Here is a 13,757-nt window from a genome sequence, read left to right on the forward strand (position 1 = left end):
AGTAGTAGAAGTTTTAAGTACATTCTGCAGATGGCTCCTGAGACTATGGTTTTGGGTGGCTGCTCAACATTTACACATGAGGACTATATGCATTATTGAAGAGTGTGGCCCATCTCTCCGGGGTGATAGTTACAAAACACAGCACTTTGGGAAGACTGTCACCACCCCAACACTGTAAATAAGACACAGGAACTAGAATGCTTCCTTTCCATCAAGTTGAAAAAGGATGTAACAGAGATGAGGCTTTAAACCTGACCTCCATTCTTTCCCGCTTTCGGATTGGTTTGCCAAGTGCCTCATTCAAAAATATCCTAAAAGCAAAATAATAATACAGAGTAGGAGTTACTCAAGATTCAAATAAAAGTTACCGTGTAAACAAGCACGGGTAAACCAAATTCAAATAGTGCAATTATTTTCTGACAAATAACTGAGGTTAATAGGTGGAGACAGTGTTCTGCCACACAGTATTTAAGGTTAGGTTAATAATTAACTTTGGTGCCTGGCGTAGTTTCATCAAAGCTTACTGTAAATCATAAAACTGCTCCATGCAGACTAAACAGAGTTTTATAAAAAATAGACACAAAATGCTTTGCAGTCTTGACCTCTGGTAGCCATTTGGTTATTATGGTGTAAAAAAAGTACGATACTTTAATTCAGAATTGAGCACAGGCATCTTTCCTTTGGGAGAAAAAGCCTAAAGAAAGGATTCATGTGTCTGGAACCTATAGCCTTTCCGCGCCATCAGAATTGGACTTGATGCCCAAGACGTAGGTCTGAAGGAAGACCGACAATTATCAGGATTCAAGAAAGACCGGCAGAAGCACTCGACCTTCCTACCCCGGAAAGACTTAAAAACCAGCGCTGGGGGGCATTGCATAGCTTTCTGGAGACCTGCTGGCGGAACACTGCAACTGGGTTAAACATCTTTTCAGATGGGAGGCAAAGAAAGTTGTGCGTACAAGTGTGAGCATCTGCGTGCTTCTGTGTGTGTGTGTGTGTGTGTGTGTGTGTGTGCGCGCGCGCGCGCTCGTGGCTGTGCGCCCGCCTTCGCCTGTGTTTTAAACCTTTCACGGATCAAATTCGGTCAGGAGCAACTTGACTTCCATCCAGCGGACGCCGAAAGCGATCCCACCGCCGCCCGACTGGCCCGACTGGCCCCCGCGTTGGCACAGCGGCCACCTTTCTCCCAGGGCCACGGGCACGGGCACGGCCACTGGGGCTGCCCGCGGCGCTACGGGCCAGAGGCCGCGGCTGGCAGCGCCTTCCCCGGCTGTGCAGACGCAGCTGCTCCCCGCTCCACGAACACCTGGCTGCCAGCCCCAGTCCTCCCCGGACCCCCGCCGGCTGGCAAAACGCGCGTGGCGCAGGGGGACCCGGGGCTGGTGCGCTGGGCCCCTGCGCCAGCCGCTGTCCAGTGGCCGCCCCAGCATCCTGAATCCTGCCCCTGAACTTCCTTTCCCTCCGCCTCCCCCCGCTTTCTCGAGCCGCCCAGCAAGGGCCGCGCCGAGGCCGCATCCCGACCGACTGCCGGCCGGAGGAGCCGCGGCCTGGGGCCGGCACCCAACTCCCCGCGGCCCGGGCGGTCCGCCCGCTTCCCTCCGGGTTCGGTTTTCCGCGGGCCGCACGGGCTGCGCCCCAATCCCGTCATGCCTGCCGGCCCAGGCTTTGAGAGAAACTTTCCAGAAGCGCCCGGCCGAGTGACCCCGTGCTGGAGAAGGAGGCGGCGCGGGAGCGGGAAAGACAGCGGAATCCTGTTTCCCTTCCCGAAACGCACAAGTTCGGGACCGCTCCCCGGCTCCCCCCGTACCTCTCGGGTGTGGGAAGAGGGAGCGATCTTGGGATCCTGCTTTTGCACCGTATGCCACAGTGGGGAGCTGAGGGGGAAAAGCAGAGACTCTGGAGAAGGGACACTTCCATCCCCGCCGAGTCACCCGGGGAGGGTGGGCACTGCCGGGCCAGCTCCCAGGCGCCCCGCCGCCGGCCACGCAGCTCTCGAGGACGCAGCGAGTACTCCGGACCCCCAGGACCTGTGGCCGGGCCAGAGCCCTTGTCTGGGTAGCAAGCACTGGGCCATCTTTTGCAAGACTTTCCACCCTTCCCCTCCAGGGACAACTCCTTTCCAGAGAGGGACCTCTTGGATTTTGGAGGAGGGCGCAGCGGGCGTGAGGCCCCGGCGTGGCGGGCTCCGTGCCGGAGGGGGACGCAGCCGCGACAGATGCTGCCCTCGCCGGCCAGAAGGGAGCTGCAGCGGGGGACAGGATCCGGGGCGGGGGGCACCGCGCCACACCGGGAGGAGACCGTTCCTGGGCTCTCATTCGAGCAAACAAAGCCCGGAACCTCTGGTGCCAGCGGCCGCGAAAGCCTGGATGTCCCCAAGTGGCAGGGCGCACGGGTACCGGGGCCATTACAAGTTTCCCGCACTCCACAGAGCTCAGCCCAGACCCCGAGCGCACAACAAAAGATTCTCTTCGCTTTCCCACCGTCTCTGCGGAGCCCCTTCTCCCACCACGGAACCCACCCCTGGTGCTGGGCACCAACAGCGCTCTTCCAGCCAACGTCCTCCAGCCCTTGAGGGCACAACCCTTGCCCCCGCCTTTGCACCAGGACTGGGCGCTCCTGAGAATCCCACCCTCTCGGGGCCTCTCTGCTCCCTCCCTGCTGGCCCGAAAGTGAGCCCGGGCCCCGGGTCCTACACACGCGTCCCCCTGCCAGGCAGCACCGGGCGGCGCCGGGCGTGTGCGCCGCGCGGGTGGGGAAGCTCGAAGCGCGGAGCCCCGCGGTCTCCCGGGCACGGGGCGGAGAGGAGCGGCGGGCTGGGCTCACGACTGCTCCCCCAGGGCCGGGCAACGCTCGGGAGACAGACACCAGACAAAATAAGCCGCCGCGACCACAAAGCCGACAGCGCGTGCCGGCCGCGGCCCCGGGACCCGCCGCCCAGAGCCGGGCCGCCAGGGAGGTGGGGCGCGCCGGGGCGCCCCGGCCGTACCTTCTCGGTGCATCGACGGGCAGGCGGCCGGGGCTCGGAGCGGGCTGGTACAGCGTGTATCCCATTTAGTAATCCATTATCGAGGAGATCTCTCCGGGCCGCGAGCTGCGCTCTCTCCTCTGCAAGCCTTTGTCATTCCTACATGTGTGCTGGTCTCTTTGGGGGGAACAGTCGCGGCGACTACTTTCTGGGAAGCAAACGCGCTGTGTTCATCTCCAGTGACAGGCGCAGAAGGGGAGAGGGGGGAAAAGAAGGAAAGGGGGGAAAAAAAAGAAAACCCCAACAAGGAAGGAGTAAATGTTCAAGAAACTCTTCTCCAAATCCAAATTCCACTTGGGATTCCGCTCCGGTGAGTCCCTTCGGTGGTGTCCGCGCGGATTAACAAGTCATTTCAGGGTGGGGGGCGGGGTGGGGGCTGGGGCGGGGGGCGCGCGGTGGCCCAGCTCTGCGACGGCGGGCGCTGCGCCGCGGGTGTGGCGATGCTGGCCGCTGCCGCTGCTCCTAGGCGGGCATCGCGGGCGGTCGGCCCCGCGGAGAAGCGCCGCTGCTGCGTCCCGAGCGCCTGGGCAGCCGAGTGCGCGGGGAGCGGAGTTGGCTGCAGCCTCACCCGGAGCCGCTCACTACTCCTCTGTCACTGGAGAGGCCGAGGCGCCCGGGCGGAGCCAAGTCCCGGACTGGATTGCGCAGGGAGGACTCTCCTCCTGCAACCCCGCCTCCTCTGGCTGGCGTCTCCTCCGACCCAAAGGAGGGCCGCGGTGTTGGTGTGTGAATGTGAGTGAGCGTGGCGGGGGGCGGGAGAGCCTCCGCGGTGCGGCGCGGCGCGGCGCGGCTGCAGGTGGAGCCTTGCACCGACCGGCCGGCGAGGCTGCCTTCCCCCACGATTCCCGGCCCCGCCGTGCGCCGGCTGGAGGTCCCCGCGGGCTCGGCTCGGGCTGGATCCCAGCCCCGGCTGCCCCCACCCCGCATCTGCTCCGGCGAGGAGGGGGGGAGCGTTGCTGAGCCCTGCCAAATCCGAAAAATAAATAAAAATAGACGTAGTGCAGGAGCGAGTTACAAGAAAGGATCTGTTTATCGATTTTCTTAAATGGAAAAGTTTTAAAGGATGAGGGTAAGTGCACGACGAGCCTTTCTAATTCTGATTACTGTATCAGGAGGTAGATTCCAGAAGTGACGGGCGCCCTACGCACCCCGATGAACTGGGTAAAAGCCGGTGCAGTTAAAAACACACTTGGAAGGCAGGAGCGCGGGTTGGCGGTTAAGGCGCATTCGGCATGTTCAGCGCGCTGAGGGAGCACGTACCCCGTAGCACAAAGGACGGTGCTGTCAACGACGGCCACGAGCTGCTTTAAAACTTAGGAGGTGTGTGGGGTGCCCTCAGAAACAAGCAAACTTCAGAAAGAAGACGCAGGCAGTTCCAGCGAGAATCCAACACCCTCGTGGAAGAAGTCAAATCGCAACTTCTTACACGGCGCTATTGTTAGGGTCACACGGAGAATGGCAGGCGCAGCCTTTCTCCACCGCGTGAACTTGCAACCGCCCAAACCCCTGCAGCCTCAGGCCTGCGCCGACCGGTCCCGCCGCGCCGGGTCCTCCCCGCCCCCCGCCCCGCGCCCCAGCGGGCTTCGCAGACGGGGCGGGCCGGAGCCACACGCCTCTGTAGAGAGCAGCCCTGGGCGGCCAAGCAGTCCGCAGAGCGATATTTAGCAACCTCGGGGGCGGCCGAGAAAGGCAGTGGGAGGAGGACGGGGGTCTCAGGTGCCCTTAAGCCGAGTACCCCCAAGGAAACGCGTTAGAAACCGTACCTGCTCCCTAACTGGGGCTCGGGCCCACGTTCTCTTTTCTGCTGTTCCTGCTGAGAACTCAAGTTACGTACAAACACTCGTGAGGACTCGCGGAGAATAAACGCACATGCGACAACACCCCGTACCTACCGTGTATGTATCCCCCCCGCCCCCACCCACCCACCTGGAAGAGGTGGCGAGGACCCGGAGGGAGTCGCGTCTCCGCCGTTCGCCAGAGCCGCCAGCAGGGGCCGCTATCCCCACCTTTCCCAAGCGGGACCGCGGGGCCTGGGCGGCGGGGGGCGCGGCCGTAGGTGCGCGCGCAGCCCCCGCAGCAGGCGAGCGGCCCCGGGAGCGGGCCCAGGGCGGGGGGCCTCGGCCGCGAGTCCCGAGGGCGCGGTGGGGCCGGCTCCGCGACGTCCGCGGGGACCCGGTGCGGCGGGGCCGGCTTGGTCCTCAGCTGCGCTCTCTGACGCCCCGATTCCGGCCGGCGACGGCGGGGCCGCTGCGAGCCGGGTCCCGGGGCCAGCCCGTGCGCCCCCGGCGCCCCCCCCCCCCCCCCCGTCCCAGGGTCGAGCCCGGGGGCCCGGGGGTTCTCACCCCGCACCTCCGCCCCGCCCGCGTCGTCGGGGCCCCTTCTTTGCTCTCAGCCGCTGCTTTCCATGCTAATTGTGTCTGGGAAAAGTTCTTTAATTGGCAGAATTAGGCAGAGCAAACGAATTGTTTCACAAGCTGAACCAAATTAATTCCGGGTTTAGCTTCTTTCCTTGGGGAAACAAACAATTAAGCTGTCCTGTTTGCTTTATGGATATATTGGAAATGCCCCCACATCGAGTTCCAGGATATATTCTTTAAAAGGGAAGTTATTTCCATTATTAACACTCGCATGTTTAATTTGCAGTAACGCTGAGCCGAGAAGCAAGAGATTAAATTTACCTGATTGTAGGTTATGGAAAACAAGAAGAAAAGAATTTGACTTAACTTTCAGACGGCCGAGAAATACCACCCAGAATCTTCCTGGCAATCGCTAGATCCCAAAGTTTCACCATCCAATGAGGCACCCATCTGTCCTGACATGGTGAGATTACATTTCCACCTGCCTGGAGAGGGATGCTCCCAGAGGTGGAAGAAAAGCCAGCTATTGTGTCTCTCCCAAGGCCCTCAGGGGAGCACCTGTGGGGAGGCTGCCCGATGAAACCTCATGATGTCATTTCCCCTTCGGTGCACCTCAGACTCTCTACCAGCAGCCTGCCTTAACTGTTCAGTGAAACCACTGCTCTTCCAAAGCCTTTGAAGTCTGCAATTTACTTTGTCCCTCCAGGGAAAGAAAGCCAATGGGGGTTAAAGAGTCCCAGAGTGTAAGAACTGAAAGGAAATTTAGACCCTTTTGTAGTTAAAGGGCATGAAGTGGAGTGAGGAAAACCCCGCTAGGTCCCTGGAGGTGGCCTATGCTTGTGTAACCTAATAACCGGGGACCTTGGGTCACTTACCTCTCAGAAGCCCCAGTGGATTCACCTGTAAATGGGGATTCACCTTCTCCTGGCTTCCCAGGGATTGTGTGGATTAAGTGAGATGCTGTGTGTGAACCTCAAGTCTGAGTCTAGGGCCTGGTACACACCACTCTGTCAGGGTAGACTAGTGTCGCCATCATCTTTGTCATCCTCCATGTCAGTCCCACCACTACGTTTGACAGCAGTCAGATGGAAGCGCTGAGGAAAAACAGGGCTTGTTTTGTGTCAGTGCTGGGAGCTACCCCTAAAACGCTCGGATAACTTTATGTGATGACAACACCTGCTTTCCCCCCACATCACCTGGGAAAAGTGTGGAAGAAAGATTTAAAAAGTAAACTCGCACAGGAACCTTTTAAAGAGCACGTCTAGTTATTTGATCAGAAACTCAGCTTTAAAACAAAAAGGGCGAGTGCACTTGGGAGATTAGGGGTCTAGTAATGCTTCTTAACGGTCAGCTCCTGGTGGGTAAGAGTTCCTGGGGGACCCTTGGAGAGGGCTGTTTGTACATATGGGCTGTTACAGGCTGAGGCCTGATGGAACAAAATTTCAATTACCAAACTCAGTTGGTCGAACACAGCCTCGTCATCTTCCCTTTCTCTCATTAGGCTCTGACCTTCTCCCCTTAACCAGATGTTTTCACCTTGGTGCCACCCACTTCTTTAAAAACTCAGTCTGTCACATGGGGACTTTTTGCCCCTCTACTCATTCTTTCCTACACATCTCCTCTTACAGGGGAGGTGATGCCTCTCCTCCAACTGGAGGCCAATCCCTCTGTTTGATCCTTTATACTTACAAATTCTTTGCTCTTTCTCCGCCTCTCCTGCATCTCCCCATCAGCAGGTAACCAAGCTTTAGTCTCTTCTAGTCTTAGAAATAAGCCCTCCTTGGGTCCTCCATTACTTTCCAAGCTACCCCTTCTCCCCTCTCTTCAAAAGCCAGACCTCACCAAGGAATAGTGACAAGCACCACTGCTCCTTCCTCCTTTCTTATTTACTCCTTTCCATCTGACTTCTGTCTCCAGCAACTCCATTGACCAGGCTTTTGCTGAAGTCCTCAGCGACATCCGTGACAGTTAATCCAGTGGATATTTAAAGTTTTCATTTTATTTGTATCCTAAGCAGTGATGAATAGGACCACACTCCTCCTGTGAAACTCTCTTTGCCCTTGACTTCTACAACACATCACCCTTTCCTGTTGTCTTCCTATTTCTCTCGTTTGTTTTTTAAATTTTTTTTTCAGGGGGGCGTCTGGGGGGGGGCTCTGTTGGCTAAGCGTCTTGCTCTCTGTTCAGGTCAAGATCTCAGGGTTCTGGGATGGAGCCCTGAATCAGGCTCTCTGCTCAGCGGGGAGCCTACTGCTCCCTCCCCACTGCCTGTCACTCTGCCTGCTTGTTGTCTCTTTCTCTCTCTCTCATTCTCTGTCAAATAAATAAAATCTTTAAAAAATATTTACTTTTCTTTTGAGGAAATTGAAAGATACAGACATTTTCAGAGAATAATAGAACCTCCCAATTTTCACTCTGCAGAATTAGCAACTGTTAATATTTTGTCATATATGTTTCCTGTCTTTATTTCAAGAAATGAAAAGTGGTATATAAAGCTTCACGTCCATATAGTCTATACTGTTCCTACCTCTCTCCACTTCTCCATGGGCAATATCTTCCTGAGTTTTCTGTGCTTTTATGTATACTGTATGTACCCAGAACCAGTATATAGCAGGATTTCCCCCCCCCCCAAATTAAGTAATATCTCAATTACTCTTGCCCTTGGACTCATTCTCCAAATTGTAGCTGAAGTGATCTTTGAAAGATGAATATCTGATCACATCACTCCCCTGCTGAAAATACTTTGGCAACCCAAAACGTTCATAGAGCCTTCAAGACAATGGACGATTTGGTTATCATCTACCTCTCTGGTCTCTTCTGTCTGCCATGCTGCCATCAATTTTTTTCTTCCACAATGTTGCCATGAATGGAATGTTCCATGCTGCTTTGTAACCACAGACCTGCCCATGTGCTTCTGCCTGGAACACTTCTTTACTTCTTTACCTTGTTAGCCCATGCTCATCCTTCAAATGTCAGCCCGAACATCCCTTTCCCTTCAGGAAAGGCTTCCCTGATATTGCAGAGTACATCATACCTTTCCATTATGGGTTCAAAGTACCCTTCCAAATTAGTCCATATATCACAACTAGACTTAACTGTTGGTACAATTATTTGTTTGGATGCTTCTCTTTCTTGTTAGGGCAGAAGCTTCTTAAAGTCCTGGGACTCCATCTCTTTTGTCTCTCTTGTATCTCCAGTATCTAGAAGAGAGTAAGGGCTTGGCACGTAAAAGAGTGGTGGATTAGTGAGAGCAGTTAGTTGTTTTTCAAGGCTGCAGTAGGGAAAAAAAAAAAAAAAAGGCTTTTGCATGGGATAGGACCCTTTAAAAATGGAAAGAGAAAAAAAAAAAAAAAAAAACCCACCCCACAACACTAGACAGTTGTTTTGAGTTTCTGGTTCTAAAGATGAACAAAAACTAGGCTTTCCCCCAACATCGAACTTCTATTGTGTAGTGTCTGATTTCTTTTTGGAATGAGGAAAAAAGGATTTGCAGATGTAAGTGATGGCTAAATAACCACAATTACAAAACAAGATGCTTGGAAATACGCTGCCATGAGAATATAAATAGAACTCTGAAAGACCTGTGGAAGGAGATAAAGTGCAATTTGAATCCACGGAGAACACTGTAGGAACATCTCCAAGGAACAGCTCGGAGCTCTCCCAGCAAGCCGGAGCGCTAACAGTGATTAACTGTCTGCCCCTCCATGAATAGCTTCACGGGTGGTACCCTCTCCGGGTGTAACAATCACTCCACTGTACCGCCGCGGAGCTGGGGCCCCATTCACTCCTGATATCAGATTATTGTTTGGAAATGAAGAGAATGGTAGGTTAGAAATAAGGTAATGAATGAACAATAAACGTTAAGTAAACCAGAACTCCATTTCTCCCCCCACAAAAGCTCTTTACATTTCATTGAAGTCTTTGGTTATGTAATACAGATCCAAGGCTGTCTCAGGCCTTGTTTTTGGCTTGCTGTTCCAACCTAAATGCTCTTAATTGCCCTTCTTGCTAACAGTTAAACTTAAAAGTACCTACTTGGATATAAGTTTGTTTAAAAATACAGTGACCGAAATGTAATTTATACCTTTCATAACCAGATAAACCAGATGATTAGACACCACTTTGGAATTTGCTGTTTGGCCAAAAGATTGATGAAAAGCAAAGTAGAACTTTTTTTGGGGGAAGAACTGTTTTCAGGGCCTTTGCTTCCAGGTAGTGGAAGGCCTGGCTGGAAGAGGGAATTGTTCTGGCCCCTGCTTAAATAAAAAATGAGGCTTCCAACTTGTTCCAAATCTAGGTTGTAGATAATGTGAGAAAACACTGTATTGCTATCAACGGAAAGACTTTTTCCAGGCCGTTTAGGATAAATGTGTATTTAAGAGTAATTTTATAACCAGAGAAATGGAGACAATGAGGGTGTTTTGTTTGCTTTAACTTTAAAACAGAAGACAGCTGTTTTAAACATCTAAACTTCGGCTGGATCATTGCAGACAGTGAAAGTACCAAAAAAAAAAAAATGATCCAATATGCTCCAAAGTCGATTTTTTAATGAAGTTTTAACAAATAACGTCATTAAATATAAAGTTATCCCCTGAAAACCCCCTTATACATGTAGCTATAAAACATTAAGGTGGTTTCTTAGTGTCTTAACCTGATGTTGGATTTTATATGTGGGCAGGTCTCTAGCTAATAGTCCCATAATACATTGATGCCACTTGACGAGCTGGATTTAAGAATGTTTTCAGAGATAACCTGTAGGTTGAAATAAGCTTAAATATTATATTTTGACATAAGTAATGTATTCTCCGGTATTTCCTGAACGTTTCAGATGATTCACTAATTTGTAACGCTCAATTTGTACTATCCCACAATTTAAGACAAGTGGAATGAATGCTTGATGGCATTTTCCTCATGAACCCTCTTAAATACAGTTATTCATAACCAAGTACTTATTAATATAAACTAGAATGTTAACATTTTTACATTTGAACTGAAAACGTACACACCTATTTTCTTAAATACTGTGTCAGGAACTGTTAGTGAGACTCTTAGAAAAACACACATTCATTTCCTCATAGCTCCTTTCTTCTTTTCCAGGCTTCAAAGCAACAGAGACATTTCCTTTCTTCAAATATAGCCTTTTCAAGCCTTTTCTTGTTCAAGCAAACTTTTGAAAAAGTCCCTGACCCTCTGTGTCTTCCTCACCACTGCCAGGTCTTCCCCTTTCCTACCCTCCAAACAAGAGTCTGAACAATACATTTTTGAATGGATTATGATTTGGTGTTGACCTGGGTCCCCTGGATTCCCTTGCCTTGGAGACTTTCTCTTTTAGCTTTAATCAATACATTACTTTTTCCATTTTTTTTTTTTGGGGGGGGGGCGGGTAGAAAATGTTTAGCTGTTTTTCTTACAAAACAGAACAGAGAAGCTGTAATAAGAATGTTACACGGCAGTATTCATTCACTCAGCGCGGAGAGAAAATCAGCCTTGCACTCTTGGGTTCCCATCAGTGTGTTACTGGGTGTTGGTGACCTATGTGATGCTACTTGACTTATCAGTATCCTATCTTTGGATCTCAACGCAATGTCATCCTTCCTGGTGCTCAGGCCCAACCCCTTAGAGTCACGCTTGACTCTTCTCATCCTCCCATTGGTTACATCTGATTCATCACCAAATCATGTTGGCTCATAATGTATGCATCCAGAATCTCACCTTCTCATTTCCACCATCAACACACTGGTCCGGGCCACCACCATCCTTTTCATCTGGTGTCTTCCAAGAGCCTCATAACTGGTCTCCCTGCTTCTGGACTTGCTGTTTTCTGTGCCCTAAGCTCCAGTCCCTGAAGAGCAGCCAGAATGATCCTTTAACTTTTATAATGAAATCCCTTCACTCCTCTGCTCAAAATGATCCAGTGGTTTTCCTTTCCCACGTTCTTGGGAGCAACAGCCAAAGCCAGTGCCATGTGGCCTCCCGTTGCCCTCCTGGGCCTCCCCTCTTTCATGGTCTCCATGCTGGCTGACCTCTCGGCTTGAACAACACCTGGTACATCCTAGAAATGCAGTGAATATTGGTTGAGGGAATGAGAGGAGCACTGCACCTCACCACTTTTAATGCCAGTCATATAAGGGCCACAGGGTGCAGGTGCTATGCACTCCGTCACAGGGCAGAGCGAGTAGCTCTCTGTCAAGAAATGGCCCTAAACAGAATTCTCTGATGGGTTCTCTGCCTAACATTGCAATAGGCAGCCTGCGGTGTGTTTGTGTTTTCAATACCATTTGCTTTGAGGCAGTGCCTGCTGTTGGAGGGTGAGCATGGGAACAGGTATGCCGGGCTAGGAGGTTCTGAAGTAGAAATGCTTGCTATGGACAGAAGAGGATTTTTCTTGTTACTGGGTGGTGATTCACATGATCCTGTCCAGAGACCTAGAGGAAAAGGAGAGCCAACTCACATCATAGCCTCCATGCAGATCTCCCTGTTAGCTTGGGCTGCCTTGATGCTGCATCACAGACTGGCTGTCTTAACACACATTTGTTTTCTCACAGAGTTCTGTGGTTGAGAAGCCCAAACCAAGGTTCTGGCTGATTCAGTTTCTGGTGAGCACTCTTCCAGGCATGGACATGGCTGCCTCTCCTCCCTGTTGTCCTCACATGGCCTTTTCTCCCTACCTGTGAGAGGTACTGAACTCTCTCCTTTCTCACCTTCAAAGGACACTGATCCCATTGGATAAGGGCCCCACTCTTATGACTATACTCAACCTTGATTCCCCACTCCAAAGAGAGCTCCCCTGGGAGTTAGGGCATGAACGTATGAACTCTTCGGGAGAACACAGGCACTCAGCTCCTAACAGCCTCCCTTCTAGGCTGAGCTGAACCCTGTGAAATCCCCTGCCCACCGTCCCCCAGGCAGGCTTTGACGGGGAGGAGGGGCCAGTAGGGCCATTTGGTGTGGGTCTCATGTTCAGGAACATTCTCCAATAATCTCTTAAACTTTTCTTCACATAATGTTCAGGCTCACACCCACACCACATACAAAAATATATATAACATATGTATATATATACATATGTATATAACATGTATAATATATATAACATACGGCCATTATGTTTTTATTTTATATATTTTTTTAATTTTTTAATTTATTTATGATAGTCACACACAGAGAGAGAGACAGAGGCAGAGACACAGGCAGAGGGAGAAGCAGGCTCCATGCACCGGGAGCCCGATGTGGGATTCGATCCCGGGTCTCCAGGATCACGCCCTGGGCCAAAGGCAGGCGCCAAACTGCTGCGCCACCCAGGGATCCCATGTTTTTTTTTTGTTTTTGTTTTTTTTAAATAAATTTTTATTTAGTTATGATAGTCACTCAGAGAAAGGGAGAGAGGCAGAGACACAGGCAGAGGGAGTGCTTCAGGCTCCATGCACCGGGAGCCTGATGTGGGATTCGATCCCGGGTCTTCAGGATCGGGCTCTGGGCCAAAGGCAGGCGCCAAACCGCTGCGCCACTCAGGGATCCCGGATCCCATGTTTTTATTTTATAAATTAAATATTTCTACAGTGCTTATGAGCTCATTTTAGCATCTTTTATCTTTTGATAAAGTGGAACATCTCGCTTCTGTCGACATCACAGGACCTGCCTTGTAGATTTGGGGCACTGCCATCTACCATGCCTGCTGTCCTGGTTTCTCTTCATTATCATTCAAACATTGACCCTCCCTTCCAGTGATCCTTCCCTGTGTTTTACTGTCATTGCAGCTGTGTGCTGCTTCTCTCTCAGCTGGGTCTCCAGCTCTCTCCTGCCTTCTGGACCTCTCTGCCTTGTCCTTACCTCTTTGAGACTTATCCAGGATGAACAGTACCCAGCCCAGCATCCTCAGCATCTTCACCAACTAATCTTTCCACCTCCAGTTCTCTGTTAATATGGCATACAAGTGGACCCCAGGCCCTTCATGGCCATTCTTGGGTGATGAAGACTTCATCAGTTGTCAGGGTAGAGCCAAAAACATGCAAACTACTCCCCAAACTGATTTTCTCCAGGGTGGTACTCACAGGAGAACCCCCAAATAATGATGGAGGCCTGGGTTCTATAAAGTCAAGACCTCTGGTAAGATATAGTTTTGGGAATGGTGAGGCAGCCTCTGTGCTAAAGGCATAGAGTTGGCCCAGGAAACCCAGATGTGCCCCGAGATCCTGAGCCTTAGCTCCTCAGCTGAAACCTAGCACAGTGCCACTCACAAAAAAAGACCTCAGTCAATCCATGTGGCAAGCATGCTTTCAGAGCCTTGTGGCAGTAGGAGCAGTGCAGACCTAGAGCTGACTTTTCATGGTGACTGTGAGAGGAGATCTATGATGGAGGCTCACATTGTCTTGGAA

General features: G+C 51.6%; 2 protein-coding genes across 5 annotated transcripts in view; one reads left to right on the forward strand and one right to left on the reverse strand.

Annotated features, from left to right (window-relative positions):
* SEMA6A (semaphorin 6A) overlaps window positions 1-3,405 on the reverse strand; it is a 126,629-nt gene extending 123,224 nt beyond the window's left edge. For 2 of the 3 annotated variants that reach the window (XM_077911285.1, XM_077911283.1), the window contains exon 1: window positions 2,987-3,405. The gene's annotated coding sequence lies outside the window, so the exon portion shown is untranslated. The remainder of the gene's footprint in view (window positions 1-2,986) is intronic. The other variant, XM_077911284.1, reaches the window with a different exon arrangement.
* On the forward strand, window positions 1,540-9,792 carry LOC144321936 (uncharacterized). 2 transcript variants are annotated; one of them, XM_077911286.1, is made up of 2 exons: window positions 1,540-3,335; window positions 5,669-9,792. In XM_077911286.1, the coding sequence occupies exons 1-2, from the start codon at window positions 1,647-1,649 to the stop codon at window positions 5,669-5,671; spliced, it is 1,692 nt and encodes a 563-aa protein (XP_077767412.1). In that variant the 5' UTR covers window positions 1,540-1,646; the 3' UTR covers window positions 5,672-9,792. The 2 variants fall into 2 exon arrangements, 1 of the variants encoding a protein (XP_077767412.1); XR_013387435.1 differs by lacking the exon at window positions 1,540-3,335 and adding an exon at window positions 3,547-4,094.
* Window positions 9,793-13,757: the final 3,965 nt, after the last annotated feature.

Source organism: Canis aureus, chromosome 10 (genome assembly GCF_053574225.1).
Source record: "Canis aureus isolate CA01 chromosome 10, VMU_Caureus_v.1.0, whole genome shotgun sequence".
In the NCBI taxonomy this organism is placed as follows: Eukaryota; Metazoa; Chordata; class Mammalia; order Carnivora; family Canidae; genus Canis; species Canis aureus.

Bases quoted from the DNA above. Each gene is read 5' to 3' on its own strand.
- LOC144321936 (XM_077911286.1), top strand. From the start codon at position 1,647: ATGCCTGCCGGCCCAGGCTTTGAGAGAAACTTTCCAGAAGCGCCCGGC.